The sequence below is a fragment of the Musca autumnalis genome, unplaced genomic scaffold (genome assembly GCF_047663935.1).
Source record: "Musca autumnalis isolate F117 unplaced genomic scaffold, ASM4766393v1 scaffold_4, whole genome shotgun sequence".
NCBI classification, from domain to species: domain Eukaryota; kingdom Metazoa; phylum Arthropoda; class Insecta; order Diptera; family Muscidae; genus Musca; species Musca autumnalis.
The window spans coordinates 244,849,938-244,871,950 of record NW_027411977.1 but is presented as its reverse complement, the minus strand read 5'-3'; the positions used below and the strand labels follow the sequence as shown (position 1 = coordinate 244,871,950).

Genomic DNA, 22,013 nt, shown 5'->3' with positions numbered 1-22,013 from the left:
ACATTGAGGAGCCACTGAATTGCTCAAACATGACTTGTTTACACATTTTCAATTTTTATTATCTATCCATTTCTTCCTGATCTTCGGTAGTAAACAAATACCCATCTAGACAAATAAAAACAAACCCCTTAATGGTGGCAACAGGTGACTTTTCCTAGATAAATTTTCTCTCAGAGAGTGAGAGGTATCTTTTATTATTCTTGAATTAAATTGTGAAGACGAAATTGCCCACAACAATGCAGTGTCATTCAAGTAAATCTCACATCTTCTGATGTGAACTGTCTAGAGAAAATTGCCTATAACTCTTCTCACTCATGTAACATTGTCTAAAACTCTGTTAAAATATGGGCTAACAAGAAAACACCAATAACAAATTGTTAAAAGGCAAACCACCACATGCCTTTGGCTTGAATCAGTGGCCAAGATAGTTAAAATCTGTTGTACCAACTCAATGGTAACTGAATTTAATTGCAATATGTACCTCACTCCACCGTTGACCAGACAAAGAGAAAGACGTTTACAATTTCTTGTGTTGAATTTTATGTAAAACACAAACAACATGAAAAATTCAAGCCATTGACCAATATTCAGCTAAGAACAAGTTTTCAACCAGACTTAAGAACAAGAAACAAAAAACACCATGCACATGGGAGAGCCCAGTTCGGTTTAAAGTTTAAACCAAAACAGAAAAAATAATTAAAGTGAGCAGAGAATGCCTGCAGAGAGTGGTACAAACATCATTGAGGGAGTGAATGTGAGTGACTTCAAGAAGGCAAGAAACCCAATGAATTTTTGTTCAAATGTGCACAGAGTCTAGCTCAGTTTCAATCCAATAAGACGTGGCGTGGCATAACGTTCGGTTCGTGGCTGGTATTCTTTAATAAAACGGCAGTAACAAGAAACGGTGGTCAACAGGAAATGTAAAACACAACGGAAAATCTGAATACTTTTAAATATAAAAAAATAACAAGAACAAATTGTTTCATTTAGAAGTGGATTTTTACTTTATTTCAAAACTACATGGATGTGTGGGAAACTAGATGGGAAAAAGTGAAAGTGTGAACTAACCAATGCAACAAAATCCCAAAATATTTCATCAAAGATACATTAATAACAAGTTTTTAAGGCATTCACTATAGCTGATAAAAATAACAAAAACTTAAAGAAAGAAGGGAGTGTTCACGCATGTGTATTTGAGTGTAATCAACAACAAAACAAGTTAAAACTTCAATTTTAATGAATTTGCTTACATGCTGAATGGCTGGCTTAAAAGAAAGTTCATAGCCGTAACCTCTTCTTTTATGAATCTCGTATTTTCTTTACTAACAATTTCTCAATGTCTACAACTCCAAATAATACGGTGCAGAGGCGTAAAAATGCCAAATCCAAATCAAAACACCACAATGACAGAGATCAGCTAATGAACTCTGTCGCCGTCGCTGCAGCCACTGCGACAAACGAAAGACTTCAATCGGACAGAGAAAGTAACAAGCACCATCGAAGTAGGGGAACAGAGAGACCAACAGCAACAACCACAATTGCCGCACTCAATATTATACAAGCCCGGGCCCAGAGCTTATGCAATGGTGGCGGCTTAATAACTCCATTCATCAATTGCTGCCGTGATGTAAATTGTTGTCTAAATACTAATACTTGCCATTCACATACCTGCCAAGCAACACCGGTAAAAGATGTTAAACGTTCTCGTTGCGATTCCAACTCTCATTTAGAACAACAGCTAACAAATGAAACCCCCAGAGAACCTAGTCAGAGATTAGAGAAATCCTCAATAGAAACTAGTGGAACAAAGAAAGTAGTATTAGATGACGAAACAGCAACAAAAACAAATGATGTTCCCTCAACCCAAGAACAACAACAACTAGAAACACGTGAAATTACACCCGCCAATGATGAGAAAGAAGAAGACGAGAAACGTTTCACATTAACCATCCATTTGGATCTTTTTACATGGCTTTTATTTACCCTGGCATTTGTAACACGTTTTTACCGGCTCACCTATCCACGTAATGTTGTTTTTGATGAGCTACACTATGCCAAATCAGTGGCCCTCTATATGCAGAACAAATTCTTCTTTGATACTCATCCACCACTGGGAAAACAATTAATTGCTGCCGTTGCTAATTCAATTGGTTATGATGGTAACTTTACAGCCACGAATATTGGTTCACCATATTCTCCAACATTTCCCCTCTTTTGGATGCGTCTACTACCCGCCTTTTGTGGTAGTATGCTGCCAAGTGCAGTTTATTTGCTCATCAAGGAAACGGGCATCTCACGTTGGGCCTCCCTGCTAGGGGGTCTTTTGATACTTGTCGACAATTCCATGTTAATACAATCACGTTTCATCTTGATGGAGTCCATGTTATTGCTGTTTTGTACTTTAGGCCTGTACTTCTTGATGCGTTTTCACAAGTCGGAATTTATGCATTTCGGTTGGTTGTTAAACGGTTTGGCTTCGTCGGCATTTTTGACATTTGCATTTAGTGTTAAATATGTGGGATTTTTCACCTATTGTTTGGCAATCTATTTGATTTTGAAATATCTGTGGGATCTTTTGTTGGATGCAACTAAATCGGGTAAGTAATTAAATTGAAAATTGTTATAGATATCCGAACTGAGAAGAGGGTTATGTTGCTAATAGTGTTGTATGGTGAAACGAGAACTTTAGTTGTAGTGTACATAGAAGACTTTTCATGTAGATTATCTGTAGAAAGAATACCTTACTACTGTAGGGTAGACGGCTTCTTGGGTAATCTACTTAGGAGTAGATGTCCCCTTTGGGTCGTCTACTGTACACCAGATGGCCCCTTAGGTCGTCTACTGTAGAGTATATGGTCCCTTGGGTCGTCTACTGTAGAGTAGATGGCCCCTTGTGACGTTTACTGTAGACCATATGGCCCCTTGGGTCGTCTACTGTACACCAGATGGCCCCTTAGGTCGTCTACTGTAGAGTATATGGTCCCTTGGGTCATCTACTGTAGAGTAGATGGCCCCTTGGGTCGTCTAATGTAGATTAGATGGCCCTTGGGTCGTCTACTGTAGAGTAGATGGCCTCTTGGGTCGCCAACTGTAGGGTATATGACCCCTTGGGTCGTCTACTGTAGAGTAGATGACCCCTTGGGTCGTCTTCTGTAGAGTAGATGACCCCTTGGGTCGTCTTCTGTAGAGTAGATGACCCGTTGGGTCGTCTTCTGTAGAGTAGATGACCCGTTGGGTCGTCTACTGTAGAGTAGATGACCCCTTGGGTCGTCTACTGTAGAGTAGATGACCCCTTGGGTCGTCTACTGTAGAGTAGATGACCCCTTGGGTCGTATACTGTAGAATAGATGTCCCCTTGGGTTGTCTACTGTAGAGTAGATGACCCTTTGGGTCGTCTATGATAGAGTAGATTGCCCCTTGATTCGTCTACAGCAGAGTAGATGACCCCTTGGGTCGTCTGCGGTAGAGTAGATGACCCCTTGGGTCTTCTACTGTAGAGAAGATGGCCCCTTGTATCATCTACCGTAGAGTAGATGTCCGCCTTGGGTAGTCTACTGTAGAGTAGATGTCCGCCTTGGGTAGTCTACTGTAGAGTAGATGGTCCTTTGGGTCGTCTACTGCAGTTATACCATGTACCCCTTGCTTCGTCTGTTGTAGAGTAGATGGTCCCTTGGGTCGTCTACTGTAGAGTAGATTGCCCCTTGGGTAGTCTATTGTAGAATAGATGGCCCCTTGGGTCGTCTACTGTAGAGAAGATGGCCCCTTGGGTCGCCCCACCCTCATATATACTGTTTACACCGATCATTTGTAGTCCTTGCTTCCTTTGCAGATTTTTTGCCTTTGTCGTTCGGAAATCTTCTCTTCCTTTGCAGATTTTTTGCCTTTGTCGTTCTTCTCTCATCCTTCTTCTTGTGACCCTATATTTTTGTACAACAAAATCTAAAGCTCTAATTCCCATTATTCTTCTTCTTTCAGATCTCAACATAACACTACAAGCCTTTACCAGTATCATTCTCTTCATCGTTCTGCCGGTTGCAATATATTTATCAATATTCCATGTGCATCTCAATACTCTGTACAAAGCTGGACCACATGACGCCATATTGACAAGTGCATTTCAGGCTTCACTGGAAGGAGGTTTAGCAGCAATAACACGTAATCAACCGCTAAAGGTTGCACATGGTTCACAAATCACCCTACGACATACTCACGGTGCTCTATGTTGGTTGCATTCCCATGCCCACGTCTACCCGGTACGCTATCCTGACGGTCGTGGTTCTTCACATCAGCAACAGGTTACATGTTATCCCTTTAAGGATGTCAATAATTGGTGGATAGTTAAAAAACCGAAATATGATGATATTGTTGTGGGTGTAAAACCGGAATATATACGTCATGGTGATGTTATACAATTGGTGCATGGTATAACTAGCCGGGCCTTGAATAGTCATGATGTGGCGGCGCCAATATCTCCCACTTGCCAAGAAGTCTCGTGTTACATAGACTATGGTATTAAGATGAAGGGAGAACTGCTGTGGAAGGTGGACATTACCAATAGGCATATTGTAAGTTTTTTTTTAAAGAAAGGAAACACTTACTTGGCCAACATGTATCTATAATTATTTCTTTTTTTGTTTGTTTTGCAGGAGGGTCCCATTTGGAAAACCATAAAATCTGAAGTACGTTTAATCCATGTCTCCACTGGAGCTGCCTTGAAATATACCAGCAGAACTTTGCCAGATTGGGCATTTAGCCAACAAGAAGTTGCTGCTGATCGTGATACTTCCGGCAAGGATGTCATTTGGAATGTTGAGGAACATCGCTATACAATGGGTAACTACAAAAATGGATATAATTTAAAAATTTGATTTATTGTTGTTGTTTCATTATTTTAAAACAACTAATTTATTAGTGGAACAAGTTTGGCATTCTTCGCCAAGGGGTAAGGCAGGGAAGACTAGTTTCGATCCACGCCACTGGATCTCATCAATTCCCTTGTTTCTTGTTTGTGGATATTCTCCACCGAAGCTATTTTCAATAACTTCAAAAAAAAATGTTTATACCCAAACATTAATCGTCAGCTCGAAGTATAAAGGTGAACATAGAAAAAACTTCAATGAGAAGTTTTTCCTTTGGCAACTAAACACAACCCCGATGAAAGTGTTTACGAAGCAAACCAAACCTTTTCCACTATTTAAAAAAAATTGTATCAACTATCCCAATAAAAAACGACGCCACCAATGTTCTATTTTATTTATTAAATTATTTATTTTCTTTTTGCTACTTACAGATTCAGATAGGACAGAACGTGAACGGAAACTCCTTAATGCCGAAATGATACCCATGGGACCAACACATCTATCCTTCTTCAGTAAATTTGTGGAACTCCAATATAAAATGCTCAAACACAATACCCAAGTGGGAAATCATATGTACAGTTCGGATCCCCTGGATTGGCCTCTCTTAAGCAAAGGCATTGCCTATTGGGTATCGAATAAAACGAATGCCCAAATTCATTTGCTGGGAAATATTCTCATATGGTACAGCTGCACTTTGGGACTTGTGATATACTTGGCATTCTTCTTTTTCTATTTATTAAGACGTCATCGTCGATGCTATGACATCGATGAAGCGGAATGGAATCGTTTACTCAATGTTGGTCACATTTATTTTATTGGTTATCTAATACATTACGTACCCTATTTTACCATGGAAACTACACTATTTCTTCATAACTATCTACCTGCCTTTTTGTATAAAGTTCAATTGCTATGCTTTGTGGTGGATCACATTGAATATCTGCTCAGGCATTTTTATGGTTCCTCAAAATGGATATTGAAATCCTATCGTTTGGCGGTGCTGACTTGGTTTGTGGCCGTTGTTGGTGTCTATATACGTTTCCTGCCCATCAGCTATGGCTGGAAGGCGCTAACACTACCGGAATTATTGAATTTACGTTGGAAAGATACTTGGGATTTTGTAATACATGCCACAATTCGTAAGCCAATTGTTCCCTAAAGTCTCCTAATGTGCTTAGGGGACCTCAATGTAAATATGCTATATGAATTTAGTTAGTCTGTTTTTTAAATGGAAGTGAAGATGTTTTGTAGATTATTTTCGAATGTGTGTTTGTTTAGCTGTAAATCATAGCTAACCCATAGTGGTAGAATTTTGGAGTTTTTGTACAGATTAAACAATTTTGTTATTAGAAATAAATGAGATTTTGTAAAAATATACCTAAATACTCTAGCATGTTTGTTTTAATGCTAATGAACAAGGGAGCCTTAAAATATTCCATAATTTCAAGAATAGATATATGTATGAATGTAGGTGTTATTCTTAGTGCAACTCCAACCCAATAATATGTGACATTGATTATAAAAACCTTTTTGATTGTCTTCCCAACTGATGCTCTGTTCCTTTACGTGCAAGAATCTTCAAGTTTTACCACTCTTTACTCGAAATGCGTTCCTTTGCTGCAAAGGCATACAATTGATATGAGAACAGTCAATTTACAACTTTTACTTCTTTTGCCAGTTTTACCATTTTAAAAAGTAGAGGAACAGATCATGAGTGTTCTCTTTAATTTAACTTAAATTCTCAAATAATTTGTCAGAAATTTTAAACTATGATTTTCTTTAGTTTTAACCAAAATGTATTTACACAAAATGTTTGTTTTGTAAACATAACCTTAAATTAGTAATATCTATTTTTAAAACAAATAAATGTTAATGCAAAAAATATTTGCCTCTTATTCTACACATACAGTATAGGGGGGAGGAGATGTAAATTTGTCCAACAGCAACAGCAGCATCAGGCGTTTGGCAACTGTCATTAAAAATAGAACGCATAACCTCTTTGAACATAACTTAGTCCCATATCGGAATCCGGGGGAAAGTCATTAAGCAATTTTATATACTTTTGGGTTGACCAAAATGAGAGATTCTGTAAGAAAATGAAATTTATTACATTTTAAATACTACAAGGAAAAGATAAACGATAAAGATAGGAACTTCCTTATAAACAACAAGCAAGAACGGCGTTAAGTTCGACCGGGCCGAACTTGTTATACCCTCCACAAAGTGGTATTGAAGTAAAATAGAATAATTAGTTTCCTTTCTTGTATGAATAAGACTTAATACTAAATTTCAGCAATTTCGGTAAAACAATGTGACGCACCGTTCTATGGGGATATTTCAAAATGTCGATCTATACCGACAAACTTCTGACGGAAAGGTTTTAGACTCAAAGAAGACTAAATACCAAATTTCCTATATTTCGGTAAGTGAATGTGGCTAAAACTTAAAATATACCGAAAATCAAGAAGTACGCTTCTATGGGGATATAGGAAGACGTGGATATATACTGATAATACTCTTCTGGAATATTTTATAACCCCATGGAACACTTAATAATAAATTTCAGTCTTTCGGTGGGATATTGACATCACAACCTTCGGTATTACGAAAATCGGGACGTACCGTTCTAGGGGGCTATATCAAAACGTGGACCTATACCGACGAATTTTAGTCGGAAATGGAGGTGGACCTGTACAGACAAATTTCTGGGTAACAGTTTTTATCACCAACGGAGACTTAATACCAAAATGCAGCCATTTTGGTGGAATATTAAAATCACAACCTTCCAAATACCGAACATCGGGAGGTACCTTTCCATGGGGGCTATATGAAGGCGTGGACCTATACCGACAAATTAAAAGGGAAAGTTTAAATAACAAATTTCAGCCATTTCGGTGGAATATTGAGGCCACAACGTTCAAAATACCGAAAATCGGGAGATACCGTTCTATGGGGGCTATATGAAGGCATGGACCGATACGGAAAAAGTTCTGGGGGAAAGTTTTATACCACAAAGGTAGACTAAGTACCAAATTTCAGCCATTTCGGTGTGATAATGAAGCTAAACCCTTCGAAATACCGAAAATTGGGAGGTATCGTTCTATGGGGGCTATATGAAGGCGTGGACCGATACCGACAAAATTCTGGCGGAAAGTTTTATACCCCTAAAGAAGACTACGTACCAAATTTCAGCCATTTTGGTGGGATAATGGAACTAAAACCTTAAAAATACCGAAAATCGGGAGGTACCGTTCTATGGGGGCTATATGAAAACGTGGACCGATATATCCCATTTTCAATACCAACTATCCTGCAAGTAATAAAAACGTCTCTACCAAATATTGACTCTCTATCTTTAAAATTGCGAGCTGTATCTTGATTTCAACAGACAGACGGACGGACAGACGGACATGGTTAAATCGACATAGAATTTTATGCTGATGAATTATATATAAACTTTATAGGGTCTCCGACGAATATTTCGATGTGTTACAAACGGAATGACAAATTTAATTATACCCTCCATATGGTGGAGGGTCATGGTAGAACAAGAAAAGGTAGCAGCAATACCCAGCTGACTGAACTGGGTTGTAGTGTTAGTGTCAAATTCCATTCGACATTTTATGTATTTATTTCTATGTTCGATGTATATTAGGGATATATATTTTTGAAGAACAAATTTATTCATCAGAAAAAAAACTATTTCCCATAAAGACGGCTTCATATCATTGACATGTAACCTCCTCCAGGTCCGAACGACATGCCGCACACTAAAACACCGCTTATAGAGGCGGTACAATATTTGTTAATATGTGTGGTATTTTGTTAAACTTGAAAAGAATAAAGCCCTAATAAACATGTGCTTTTTTGTTTTCAAAAGCAAATGATTGAAACATCTTCTCTTTTTTCAATGAATTACCAGCGACCCGAAACATTTTTGCAAGTATTCTACTTTCTGCGAGAAATTATGCATTTAGTGGAATGATATGGAAACATTCAAATTGAAAATCTAACGAGTTTTCATTCATGTTTTCCAAAATATTCAATCAAATGTGAAAAATTATTAGTTTTTTAAATTCCAATAATTTATAGACATTTCCTTGTTTTGTTTACATTTACGTTGACACTAAGGTTTACAAACAAAAACAAATTCCTTTGTGGTTGTTGTTCGAGTTGTATTTGTTGTAGTATTAACTTTACCTTGTATTTGTTCTACCATGGTGGAGGGTATAAAAAAACTTCAAAGAAACTGAAAATGGGCGTTACCTTTATATCAAAACGTGGACGTGGAATTTTTGATAAAATGTTTTTTGACCTACAGAGACCCTAAATGCCAAGTCGTATCTTATCTGGTCTGAAAATGTAGCGAAAAACACCAAAATACCTCAAATCGGCAGGTACCTTTATATGGGGGCTATATCAAAACTTGGACCTATATACATACTTTTTTGTAGATATGTTTCTTGGCCTCCAGGAACCACAAATGCCAAATTATAGCTAATTCGGTCTGCAAATGTGGCGAAAAACGTGAAAATACATAAAATCGGGAGGTACCGTTATATGGGGGCTATACCAAAACTTGGACCTATATACATAATTTTTTGTAGATATGTTTCTTGGCCTCCACGAACCCTAAGTGCCAAATTATAGCTAATTCGGTCTGCAAACGTGGCGAAGAACGTCAAAATACCTCAAATCCGGAGGTACCGTTATATGGGGGCTATACCATAGAGTGGACCGATATAGCCCATCTTCGAACTTGACCTGCCTATGGAAAAAAGACCCTCAGGTGCAAAACTTCAGCACTCTATCTCAATTATTGCGGACGCTAGAGTGATTACAACAGACGGACATGGCTAGATCGTCTTAGAATTTTATTCTGATCAAGAATATATATACTTTATAGGGTCGCAAATGATTAGTTCGATGTGTTACAAACAGAATGACAAACTTAATATACCCTCCATACTATGGTGGAGGGTATAAAAAGTTTAATTGGTCTAATATGCCCAGGGATGTATACACAGAAAAGTCCCTGATACATAAGCTATGCCAATTGTCACAATCAAAATAGTCCTGAGCCGTACTAGTACAAAATCGGCCCCAAGTAATGTGAACCATTTTACACCCTTTTATCCCCAAGTAAACGTCGAGGCGTCACTGACTATTTACTCTTAAATAAAATCACCACTTTAAAAAAACAACAGAAGCAAAAACAAACTTGGAACTAGTACAATACTATCTACAGGTTATGTATAAAAAGTCAACTGTTTACTGTTAATGGCACAGTGAGGCGTCTAAAGTGGAACTAGTTACTGCAACCCCAAGAATCGACGAGTTTCCGATGCCGAACTAGTTCACCTGGCAAGCGGGTACCATATATACAAAGAAGACCTCGTGTAGGAATCTTCTGCTCTTAAACGAATGTTTCACACATAGGTTACCTGTTAAGAGTCTTAAAGACCATCTATAAAGATTTTCTGCACATAGAATAACTCCTATATAGATTTTTATACATTTAAGAACTCCTATAGAATCCTTTTATACATAAAATAACTCTTATAAGGTCAACTACCAATTGAAGAACTAATATAAGGATCTACTATGCATAGAAGACCTCCTACATGGGTCTACTATACACACAAAATCTATTATCTCATATAATAAAAGCGACTTTATGCATCGGCGCTATAACTATACCCATCTTCTCTCTTTCTTTCTTCGGATTATTACCTTTTCAATTTCCGCTTCGAGACCAGACATTCGATAATATACACACAGTGTATGTGACCTCTTTTCACTTTCCAAATATCTCGTTAAGGAGTTTAGCAATGATTTATCCAAGTTTATGCAGTAACTAATATCTAAATGTTTTAGTACAGGACACAAAGATAACATTTCCAAAATGGCCACAGCTTCTAAATTTTCTGAATGTCTCAGACACAATATCTCCAAATGGGAAAAATTGCAATTTTCATATTTTGATGTAGTAAAATTGTAGTTACACAATGCCAAAATTCTTAATTTTTCCGGCTTCAAACAAAGGAAATCAACATTCCACGTAGAGCTTACTGGTAGAAAATGAAAATCTACAGCCAAACCCTCAATGCTGGGACCTTTCTCTCGTAATATGTGATAATATTCACGTGTCTCATATATTTTATAGTCATAAGTGTCAACGTTTCCAATTAACGAAACATCAATATCTTGATCAAGCAAGACTTTTAATTGTTTTAGTTGAGGCAGTTTTAGCACACATTCCAACACATCCTTCAAGGTGTTTAAATTCAATTTTAATACTTGCAAACTTGTACATCGTAAAACTACTTCTGGCATTAACCGTAGACAGCTAGTTTCGAAATTCCTTATATCCAGCACACGTAACTGTCGTAAATTCAGTAATATATCCCTGAGAGCATCATCCTCCATTTCCTTTGGTTTTGTTTGCTCATCGTACAAATGTAGTTCTTCTAAATTTTGGAATTTTGTTATATTCCTTCCTGTAATCGGTACAGTTATTTGGAGGTATTTCAAATTAGGTACTAATCTGCTCAGACATTCGATATCCTCGTCGTTGGGATAACATTCAGTAACATCATCATGAAATTCACATCTCACAACATTTGGCAGACAATCTATACCACATTCCTCCATTTCCTTGAGGAATACATTCAAGCAATCATCGATTATTTGCAGTGTATGGAATTCCTCGCGCATCAATCGCAAATAATATTCTAGGAGTTCATAATTTTGTACAATTGTAGGCAGGATGTTGTAGGCTAATGTTCGATGTTGAGGTTTCCTTGTCCATAAGCTAAGCATTAAATTACGAAAACGTCTACAACACCTGGCTATTTGAATTTGACTGGGTAGATCCTGTATCCATTCAAAAATGCATTCCAGGCAGTCATTATTCAGGTCATTTATTGAAGTGGAGATGGTAGTGGAGGTTGTTGGTGTCACTAATCTATGGTTTTCTGTATAGTAGATAGAAAAGGAAATTGAATGGGAATATAATCTTTAAGATATAAAATCTCCTGGAACAAGTTGAATGTTTTCATTAAGCTCGGATCGGGACCAAATTTTTTTCACAAGTAGGTCTCGTCACTCTGATCATAAATATATATAACATCTATTGGGGAAGCCCATACTTCCCGTGATATGGGTCTCTGAACTTCGCTAATGATATGATATGGGACCTACTGTTTATCGCCGAGGCCGAACGGCGTGTCTTAAGACTCCACTTGTGGAGAAGTTTCTTCAATGCTGAAATACTCACGAAATGTCGCCAGCATTGTATTTTGCCACCGTTGAAAAATGTTTGATGTTGCCTGGCCGGGGAATCGAACCCGCGACCTTCTGAGTGGAAGGCGGGCGTGCATACCATTGCACCACGGTGGCACCCAACTCATTGATATGAGAGAAGTCTCCTTTGTCCCGTACGGGATGTTGTGGAACAATGTAATGATAATATGAGTACTATTGTAAAGCTTACGGAATATACAATTATTAATACATTTTACTATAAATAGCCGGCATTCGGGGTTTTCCTATGGACAGGTGCAATTCTCGGGAACAGGAACATTCAGATTCAGATTACATTATTCACATCTTCAGATGCCCATATCTCGGGAAGCAACAAATGTTATATATATTTGTGAAAAAATTTGGTTCCGATTCGAGCTCAACGAAAATATTCAACTTAAGCCAAATCCTGATACCTTCTTCTTTATCCATTGTAATTGCTATGTTGTTTGTCCAATTACCAAATCGTCATTTCATGTTTTCTTTTTTTTCTAATGAAAAAGTCAAGACTAAACAGCTGTATTGCAAAATAAAAGTATTCAAATTGCATTGATGACACTTTACAAAAAAAAACTACATTTCATGTTAATTTAAATAATTAATTTGAATTTTAATATAGTAATTATTGATTTTTCAATTTCGTTTTTGTTAATTGTACCACAAATTTTCTGTATCTTTGTAATGTAAATTAAGAAAAAAAACCATAGTGGTTGATATCACAGCTGGAACTCATGTTGAATTGATAACACAATAGCAAACGCGATTTTAAAAATAATGAAGTTCATAAAACAACTGGACAATTAATATAAGATAAAAATAGCAAGCTTTAGTTTTATTTATTTATTTGTTGCAAGAAAGTTTTCGGATATTTCATTTATTGTTGTAATAATAATTGCTTCAAAGCCTAATGACCGTTACATAAAATACAACTCTTGCTGTCAATGCGTTTAACAAATGTTTGACATCGTCCACTACGACCACGTTCATTAATAAATTTAAACAATAGCCAACAACAACAAACAAAACAACCTATGTCCATATCTATGCGAACTATACGCAGAAAGATCATCTAGCCAAAAATTATTTAGTTATTCAGTGTGTTTAGAGAAGTGTTAACATAAAAAAAATTCTACTTGTAGAAGCAAAGTAAAAAATAAAGATTAATTTGCATAAAATATAAATAAAAACTGTGACATCATGAACATTTCTCTAAAATATATTTTCATATTTTGTTGTTATTAAAAATATATTTTTTTTTGGAAAAAAGAAGAGTTTAAAAACTTTTGCAAGAGACTGCATAAATGTGATTACCTAATTAAACAAAAATAAACAAGAGTTGATATATTAATAAACATCTGTTCTGCTCTCTAAATGATGAAGCTCATTCGCCAAGAAAAGTGAAATTTATTGTTGCATACATATATTTTCAATTTTCTCTTTTTTAATTTTAGTTTCGTTTTCAGTTTAAATAAACATCATTATCAATTATAAATCATCATTATCTACAATTAGCTATTGTACCAGCCGAAACGAAAAAACAAAACCTAACGTCTCTGCGTCTCTCCCCGAAAAAAGTTCAACGAATTTTTTCTAAGTGCTCTTAAATTTTTAAACGCGAGTGTAAACAAATTCTTTTGACAGCTTTTGTGAAGTTTCAAGTTTTGTGAGAGAATTATTTGACGTGTGAGAGAAATTTGTTTCTTTCACAGCTCTTTGATTATTTTTCTCTGTGTTATTTTCATTTTAATTTTCAAACTGGCTGTTGACGGTTCAGGTCTTTTCGATATGCTGAAATTTTTGGTGAGTTAAAATTTACGGAATTATGTGAATTTCTATCTATATTTTGTGAACATCTTTGTGCAGTGAATACAAAATACGTGCAATTACTATGGACATTTTTGCAAATAATTGATTTCTCTCTGTTCCATACACCCATCATCTCCCTCCTCCCTGTTCAATTCGTAGTTGTCGCTTTTATTTTTGGTTTTATGATTTCATTTCTGATTCTCCCTCCCTTATATTAGGTTTTTTGTTTGTTCCAACAGATTTCACCTCCCTCCAACAACAACAAACATAAAAATTATATGCTAATTTCGCAAAACAGAACTAGTTTTATTATATAATTTTTAAATGTGTGAGTTTTTTGTTAAATTTTTTTGGAGCGGCCACATCGAGGAAGGCAGATTACCATACATAGATGAAATGCGAGTTCAAAGGGCAAACAATAAAATCGAAATCTTCAAATACCGGCTACAACATGGAAATTTATATGGGTTTCAAATGAGAAATACGATTTTTTACATATGTATCTTAAAGATACATTTCTCATATCCATTTTGATTTGTTCTAGAAGAAATTTGGAAAGTGTCTTTATCATAAGTAAACAGGTGGCGAATATAATACCATTTTGACTGCAACGAGATAAGCAAACGCCAGCTGATTATGTTTTTGCTACAATTTTTTTATAATAATCACCCAACTAGCTGCATACCCTGAGGGAGGAGGGAGAAACATGAACAGAATGAGCAACTGCAATGAAAGACTAAGATTTGAGGCCACTCACAAACTGGTGTTGTTTTTTTTCGGAGATAGGTCTTCAATAATGCTTATTATTATGCCTATGAACATTGTTGCGGTAATATGCTCATCCTTTCAAGAAATTTTGAACTATCCATAAGAGAAAGCTTAATATCCACAAGCGCAGCAAAGTTGCTGAAACTATTGGATTTAAGAACCTTTCGATTGAGCGAAGGAAGAATATCACACCTTGGACAAGCTATCGGCACTCAGTGAAGGCAGAATTTGACAACATATTCTTTTGATGAGACAGGTGTAGATTCGCCCCCAGATTCCTTTGTTAGGACAATGTACTTTGTTTTTCTTTTTAACTTTGAAGTTGAGTCAAAATAGTTCTGATAAAACTGTTTCTCAAAAATGTTAAGGCACTGTATTAACTGTCCACTCACACACACATAAAAATAGAATGTTATTCCGTATTTTACTCCTTCAATTTTTTCTTTTAAATAACATTTTTTTTTTACTTATTTCAGTTAACGTTTAGTGCTGGTATCTACACTGGCATCTACATCAGTCAAAATTATGAGGTAATTTTTGTAATAATCCAAAAATCTATAGCCAATATTTAACTTTCATTTCTTATCCTTTTTTAGGTTCCTCGTGTTGATGAGCCCAGTAAAATTATAGACAAAATTAAAGAACTTGCCGATGAACATCGCAAAAAGTAATTAAAAATTTGTATTTAGTTAAAACAAAAATCGTAACATAGTACATAATAATAAAAAAATATGAAGTACCTACCGTAATGTGTAATCTTTTAAATATAATGCTCTGTTCCAGAACCTACAAGAAGCTACTATTTTTTACTACGATAAAATTTTTTCCTTTATGTTATCGGAAAAAATAGTAAGAATTAGTAGATTCTTGCAGTACTGGAACAGACCATAAATATGTATATTAAGGTCTAATTAAAAAATGAAGATGGAATTTCTTGGACGAACATCTGCAGCCCAATTTCAAAATTTAACTTCTAGGAGATTTCCCATTTTCACTATCTCGCCCATTATATATAAACTGGGAGAAGGATATTATGTCAAAGTTTCAATAGAAGTAGACTCTTGAACGTTCTGGTAATGAGCATAAGTACCAGCTAGCATTTGGTCTGTTCCAGTACTGCACATTTCTACACATTTTTACTATTTTTTTCGATAACATAAAGGAAAAATCGGTTATCGGAGTAAAAATGTGTAGAAATGTGTAGTACGGGAACAGACCAAATGTTTCATATATTAACTATAAAACTTTTAAGTTTTCGTTCTTATTTTGGCTTACCCTATTCGATAAGTAGTTTTAGCTTTAGTAGTCCCTCTTTCAAAAGAAAACATTTTGAAGTTCTCTATTGAAGAACTTAAAAAGGTCCAACTGTTTTCAGAAAGATCTGTGAAAGACCTTTAGAAGATCTTCAGCCCATAGAAAGTCTTTAAAAGTCTACGTCTAAGATTTGGAACTTCGTCCGTCTAAAGAAGACATTTAGAAAGTCTTCTGCCTATAGAAAACCGTTAAAAGTTCTTCTGTCAAATTAAGACGTTTTGAAGGGTCTTCTGTCAATAACATAAGGGACAGGGGAGACTCCTTTCATATCAATGAGTGCACCTCGGAATGTGTTAAGACACATGTATTGATATTTTTCATGGCTGAAGCAATCAGGAAATGCCAACAAAATTACTTACGCTGAGGGTTATATTTGTCACCGTTGATAATATGATATCGTTCGGCCTGAAAATCGCACACCAGATGTTGCGTTTTTTATATGGTCTGCTCCACAACCTGCAAGAAGCTACGATTTTTTACTACGATAACATTTTTCCCTTTTTGTTATCGGAAAAAATAATAAAAATTAGTAGATTCTTGCAGTTCTGGAACAAACCAATAGATGTATACAAATTAAAAAAACGGATGCACATTTTCCTTCTTAAGAGTGCCAAAAATTTTTAAAAGTAAAATAGTGTCTAAAAAATATAACTAATACCTAATAATTAGGTGGTACGTCCTATGCGGGATATCGACAATTTTCTTCTAGGAGGAATTAAACCCCTAAAGAAGACAACATTTTAACCAAATACTGGTCTGTTCTACTCTTTCTTCAAATTTATAAAAATGATTATTAGATGCCGGCAGAGTCCGGGGTGACTAGATACAGCCATACACCCTCAGCTATTACGTTGCTTCCATGACATATTGGAATTTTTCTAAATTAGAATTTCATCTTCAGATTATATTAGACCATTAAATACATACATATATTCCAACTGTTAAAATATTTATTAATAAGCTGTTTTTATTGTTTTCTTTTTTTTATTTTCCTCAGATCGCCGGCTGAGCAGCTACTGCATGATGTAAAGAAAGGAGCCAAGAAAATCGTAGATTAAATAGTGGTTTATGTTCGACACATGCTGGATAGGGTGCAGCTATAGGCATTAACTATGCCCGGTTAATTGTAATTTTAATAGTCAATTATTTTTTATAAAAATGTTTTTTATGTATGATTTTTGCCAATTTTGTTTATCGAATAAAAATAATGTAATATTTGACTGAAATAAATGTATGTTTTCTATTAATCTTCTAGTATGATAGGTAATTCCCATGGTGTAAGAAAGAAGGTGATACAATAATAGCAACCTATGTCTTCATTTGCTGTCAAAACATATTTTTAATCAAAAATAAATAACAAATATTTCGCTTCTATAAAAAATATCTGTGTACAACATCTTTGTTTAAGCTTCGCGAATAATATTTTAACGTTTACTTCTAACTTTTGTGGATATTTCGCGCAAAAAAAAATTGACAGCAAATAAAGACTACAACCTAACGTCAACTATTGGATCACCTTGTTAAATTCGCCTTGGGTAATTCCTTAAATACAATTCCAATGTGGCCCAAATTCCTTATAAATAAATGTTTCAAAACTCTATTGAAACAGCAATATACATATGTTCAGAAAATACTTATAGAAAGTCCTTGATTATAGCTTTCTTCAGCTAGCATTAAAAAACACATCTAGTTATAAAAAACATTCAAAAAATATTTTTGAATTTGTCTTTAACGGCTGCAAATTACTACGATTTTGCTTCAGAAAATTCAATATTTTAACGACGATAATCTTTTAGAAAGCTCCCAACTATAATTTCAAAGAAGATTCTTATAAAATCGATACTCCTTTAGCAAATATCCTTAAAGGGAACATCATATCTGAAAAAGCCTTCACCATAAATCCTATCCTGGTTTGTAATATTTATTTCCCTCAACGTTTTTTTAAATAAGAATTTTAGGCCATGTTTATATTAGCCTTTTGCAGGGTTAAGGGTTAAGCAATGGGATTGACATTTAAAACCCAGTGCATTTGTTAAATCCGGTTATATATAAACGTACTATTATTGTGTTATAGCTAGGAAACTTCTTCTTTGAATTACTTTAAATTATCGAACTTCCATAAAATCCCTTTAAGAATGTTAAATAATACGCAAAAACTAGCATACCATTAATTATGATTAATTTTATTTCCAAATGCCATAAATCGCATTCTATTCCATCTTCATAGGTCGGTCATTCATTAAAATAAATCATTATCTAAAACAATATTAGAAATGCATAATCCATACATTTACATTTGTTTTTAATAATATTACTAGCACTTATACATATATGCACTGTACTCCATTTGCAACATCTAAATAAATGATACCCCACCACCATAATACTCCAAGCGGGTTTGCGGTTCCACAAATGCCAGCCAATCGGATGCATGTGTCGGTAACAGGCCCATACTATTACATTTATAAAGCGCCACTGCAACATTTGCCAAATTACCCAAGAAGTAAACCAGTTTTTGACCAGTACCCTGTGCACCTTCAGCCATTTTCGATGTAACTTGGGTGGAGAACATAGCCTTAATGGGACGTATTAAACTCATGCCAATCATCATAATGGGAAAAATGGAAATTGTGTTGCCGGACATGTACATAATAAACAAATTCATGGGTATCTGTAAAGAAGGGAATTTAATAAAATGCATTTTTCAATCGATAATAAAAAAATGTTGTTTTGCATACCTGTTTCAATGGTCCCAATGCCAAATCCCAAGATTTTTTCATAACCAAACGTTGATCTCTAACAACTTCCGTTTGATTGACCATTGCACTGGGATTGAATCCAATAGGGGCAGGTAAATCGTTGGATTTGCTTAAGTACAAAATAGTTCAGTTAAATGTATTTTTTATTTATTTTATTCATTCTTACTTGTTGTTGAAGTCCAAGGACCATTTACTCTTCTTTGATGCTTGTTTTGACATAATTAATATTAGTTTTTATTTAATTAATTTTAATAAGCTAAAATATTTTAGCTCTACGACAATCAGCAAGTATTTTTTCTCATGCACACACTCCAAATGTCATACTATGACAGCTTGTCATTATCAGCTGTCATTTGTTTTGGCTTATTTTGAACATAATAAAAACAGCAGCGTACGACGCTATTTTAGATATACGTTCTACCATAAGTCTGTCTGGTTACTCAAAAGTTTGCAACAATTTGTACCAATTGTTACTGAAAGTTGTCTGTTAACTCACTTTGTCTCTGTTAACTCTCTGTTATTCATTGAGAACTTGCAAGTTTTTGCTGGAGAAATTTCTTCTAGCAAGAACTTGCAAGTAACCAGACACACATCATGGTGGAATAAGAAGGTGTTACATCAAATCCATGGTGGAATAAGAAGGTGTTACATCAAATATGTCAAACGTCAAATTTGCTCACAATAATGCATTACTGTCAAGATCTATTTATCATCTATTTCATCATGATTACTGTGAAATGCTTGTTTACATTTTGTATGTGATTTTATTCACAATAACGCATTTTGACAACTCGTATGAAGATCAGCTGTTTTGGCGTTACACCTTAGCTGTGTTCCTTTACTTACCTGAGGTTACCATTTGTTGCCATTTTTAACCTGCAAAGCGTTCCTTAACCCCGAAAAGTGGCAAAACTGGAAGCAATTTTTAAGAGAGTGAGAGAGGAGGGGGAATATGGCTTTCTCTTCTACCACAGGCCACCAGCAAAATTTCTGCAGGTAAAAAATGGCAGAACTGATTTTTCGACTTTTGTTTGACGATTATTTCACAATGAAGAAGAAAATGGACGAAAAACAGAAGAAAAAGTCGAACGCTGACAAAACTAAATTAAAAACTGTGAAATAAAAGACAAAAATTGATTTTTTATGTTTCTTTTTGAAATTGCTGCCGGATCTACCATTTTTCCGTTCCTTTACTTTTCTGGTAAAAATGTTCATGAGAGAGCAATTTTGACACTTTTCACTTTTACCACTCTTACCGTTAAAAAAGTAAAGGAGCAATGCTCTTATTATTCCACCATGGCACAATCATACAGGTACTCGCATCAGCCCAGCTGATGTACTGCAAGCTGTCAAAAAAGTTGTGGTAATTGAAAACACAAAATTAAGAAACAAAAATTTAAAAGAAAATTTGTGAATTTTTGGTGGATTTTTGCAATAATGCGTTCATTAAAATTATCTGCCTAACAAAATTTTGTTGAAAAAATTATAGCTTTGTTTCAGAACTAAAAAGTTTTTACAATTTTTACGACTTTTACATATTTTACCCCAAAACCCGTTCCCGTACACAAAAAAGTTGTGAAATGTTCACTTCTCTTTAAACAGAAATTGCGCTGAATGACGCCCTCTTTAAAAACTTTTTACTCGACAAATTTGAGCGTGTAAAAAATAGTAACATGGATGCCGGCGTCTGATTGGCTGGTACGCCGACTTTGACATTTGTTCCAGCTTTTTTGACGTTATTTCCATTTCTGCGTTCCCGAACTTTTTGAAAAAACGTTTGTGTGACAACAATTTTTCTCTCCTCTCTTTTACGAGTTTTACTATTAAAAAGTACGGGAACAAAGCTTATGTGAATCGCTTTATTTTTGGAAAACATTTTTGACATTTCACAGTACTGAAATGGTTTTTGTTGTAGTTATAAGCTGATGCATTGACCTGGTAATTGTGCCATGACCTTATTATTCCACCATGAGAAAAACCAAACCTACAGTTTTTACCATCAAAATAACTGTTTGGCGTCCACGTTTTTGAAGTCGTTGTTGTTGTAACCCCTACAGGTAAAGTTGTATTGAGGATGTAGCAGTCCTTGGACAAGGTGTTCCTTGCGTCGGTCCCGGAACATAGATCCAACTGCTGTGAAGACCGTTTTTGTAGTCGTTGTCGTAGGGTTATTTTTTGGTATGACGATAAATTTACGAGAACGACAATTTTGTTGTCTTATAAAATTAAAAAAATATATATAATTATTTTTTTAATTGTAAAATAATTCGTTTGAAATCATCTTTTGAACAAGAACTAAGAAATTGGCTTTGTTTGAATCGTTATAGGAGGACTCTAACAGATTTTCAATAGAAAGTTTGTCATCTGATAAAAACACGAAATTTGTCATACGAAAATGATTAAAAGCAGTGAACTTTTTATTTTAGTTATTTTCCAATATATTTCATTAATCATAGCCAAAAATTCTTTTGAAATTGATTTGTCCTTAGTCCCTGGCCACACTACAGTAATTTCACTGAAATTTTGATATGAAATTATGCGTCTCTAGATCGACGTCCACAGTAGAGTAAAATCATAAAATTGCTGCAGTGGGGAATTCGATTTAAGAACACCTAATTTCATGAAATTTTTTAATGAAATTCACGCTAGTGTGGACCGGGGCTTATTTTTGTATGCTGTCGTTAAAAAAAATCGGTCAAGACTCTGTTCTCGTATTTCAACGCCATACGTGATACGATTTATCGTATCAAAATATAACACAAGAAATCCGTCCTAGGAATGATGAATATGTTTCTTTCGATATTTTATGGATGTAAGATGCTATAAAATAAAAAAATGTTCGTATTATATAATTTTCATCATATAAAAATGTAAACTACGACTACGACTACGCCTACGACACTTGAACGCATACGACTACGCCAACCGTAATAACCCTGCGTTTACACATGACAGGACAGTTGAGTACATGTATTGATTGTCAAAAACCCAAAACTTGCCTGTGTGACGTAGGCGTCCAGACAACTTCAAAAACAGTTGTAAAATTATGAATGAAAATTGTCGATTTCTTTTCGTTTTCCTTTCACATATTTTGTTTTCTTGCATTCCAGTCATGGTGCAAGAAAGAACCCCTAGTTTCATGCACATATACAAAGCAACTGACAATACGGAAATCGGCCAGTGTGTAGTACACCTCCCTATC

General features: G+C 35.2%; 4 protein-coding genes across 7 annotated transcripts; 2 read left to right on the top strand and 2 right to left on the bottom strand.

The window, feature by feature from the left end:
- Positions 1 to 235: 235 nt before the first annotated feature.
- On the top strand, positions 236 to 6,247 carry rt (Protein O-mannosyltransferase rt). The gene is made up of 4 exons (XM_073980865.1): positions 236 to 2,597; positions 3,976 to 4,565; positions 4,647 to 4,833; positions 5,291 to 6,247. The coding sequence occupies exons 1-4, from the start codon at positions 1,337 to 1,339 to the stop codon at positions 6,016 to 6,018; spliced, it is 2,766 nt and encodes a 921-aa protein (XP_073836966.1). The 5' UTR covers positions 236 to 1,336; the 3' UTR covers positions 6,019 to 6,247.
- A 385-nt stretch (positions 6,248 to 6,632) lies between these two features.
- LOC141401048 (uncharacterized) lies at positions 6,633 to 12,854 on the bottom strand. Its single transcript, XM_073980866.1, has 3 exons — positions 12,581 to 12,854; positions 10,593 to 11,836; positions 6,633 to 6,945 (listed from the first exon to the last, which is right to left on the bottom strand). The coding sequence occupies exons 1-3, from the start codon at positions 12,594 to 12,596 to the stop codon at positions 6,835 to 6,837; spliced, it is 1,371 nt and encodes a 456-aa protein (XP_073836967.1). The 5' UTR covers positions 12,597 to 12,854; the 3' UTR covers positions 6,633 to 6,834.
- A 302-nt stretch (positions 12,855 to 13,156) lies between these two features.
- Positions 13,157 to 17,282, top strand: LOC141403676 (uncharacterized). Of its 3 annotated transcripts, none has more exons than XM_073986451.1 (5): positions 13,157 to 13,310; positions 13,616 to 13,964; positions 15,215 to 15,268; positions 15,335 to 15,405; positions 17,050 to 17,282. In XM_073986451.1, exons 2-5 carry the CDS (start codon positions 13,950 to 13,952, stop codon positions 17,108 to 17,110), a joined length of 201 nt encoding a protein of 66 aa, XP_073842552.1. In that variant the 5' UTR covers positions 13,157 to 13,310; positions 13,616 to 13,949; the 3' UTR covers positions 17,111 to 17,282. The 3 variants fall into 3 exon arrangements, with proteins under 3 accessions (XP_073842552.1, XP_073842553.1, XP_073842554.1); XM_073986452.1 differs by having other exon boundaries at positions 13,160 to 13,310; positions 13,628 to 13,964; XM_073986453.1 differs by lacking the exon at positions 13,157 to 13,310 and adding an exon at positions 13,435 to 13,467.
- A 927-nt stretch (positions 17,283 to 18,209) lies between these two features.
- Positions 18,210 to 19,141, bottom strand: EMC4 (ER membrane protein complex subunit 4). Of its 2 annotated transcripts, XM_073980780.1 has the most exons (4): positions 18,978 to 19,133; positions 18,791 to 18,920; positions 18,368 to 18,723; positions 18,210 to 18,308 (listed from the first exon to the last, which is right to left on the bottom strand). In XM_073980780.1, exons 1-3 carry the CDS (start codon positions 19,028 to 19,030, stop codon positions 18,409 to 18,411), a joined length of 498 nt encoding a protein of 165 aa, XP_073836881.1. In that variant the 5' UTR covers positions 19,031 to 19,133; the 3' UTR covers positions 18,210 to 18,308; positions 18,368 to 18,408. The 2 variants fall into 2 exon arrangements, with proteins under 2 accessions (XP_073836881.1, XP_073836880.1); XM_073980779.1 differs by having other exon boundaries at positions 18,210 to 18,723; positions 18,978 to 19,141.
- Between the last annotated feature and the right edge of the window lie 2,872 nt (positions 19,142 to 22,013).

What these genes read in the sequence shown, in the direction of transcription:
- rt (XM_073980865.1), top strand. Translation starts at nt 1,337, where the DNA reads ATGTCTACAACTCCAAATAATACGGTGCAGAGGCGTAAAAATGCCAAA. An exon ending in GTTGGATGCAACTAAATCGG is followed by an intron (nt 2,598 to 3,975) that starts GTAAGTAATTAA and finishes TTCTTCTTTCAG; the next exon opens with ATCTCAACATAACACTACAA. An exon ending in GGAACATCGCTATACAATGG is followed by an intron (nt 4,834 to 5,290) that starts GTAACTACAAAA and finishes TGCTACTTACAG; the next exon opens with ATTCAGATAGGACAGAACGT.
- LOC141403676 (XM_073986451.1), top strand. An exon ending in ACATCAGTCAAAATTATGAG is followed by an intron (nt 15,269 to 15,334) that starts GTAATTTTTGTA and finishes ATCCTTTTTTAG; the next exon opens with GTTCCTCGTGTTGATGAGCC. An exon ending in GCCGATGAACATCGCAAAAA is followed by an intron (nt 15,406 to 17,049) that starts GTAATTAAAAAT and finishes TATTTTCCTCAG; the next exon opens with ATCGCCGGCTGAGCAGCTAC.
- LOC141401048 (XM_073980866.1), bottom strand. An exon ending in TCGAAGCGGAAATTGAAAAG is followed by an intron (nt 6,946 to 10,592) that starts GTAATAATCCGA and finishes ATTTTCTTACAG; the next exon opens with AATCTCTCATTTTGGTCAAC.
- EMC4 (XM_073980779.1), bottom strand. Translation starts at nt 19,030, where the DNA reads ATGTCAAAACAAGCATCAAAGAAGAGTAAATGGTCCTTGGACTTCAAC. An exon ending in TCCTTGGACTTCAACAACAA is followed by an intron (nt 18,921 to 18,977) that starts GTAAGAATGAAT and finishes TTTGTACTTAAG; the next exon opens with CAAATCCAACGATTTACCTG. An exon ending in CATTGGGACCATTGAAACAG is followed by an intron (nt 18,724 to 18,790) that starts GTATGCAAAACA and finishes CCTTCTTTACAG; the next exon opens with ATACCCATGAATTTGTTTAT.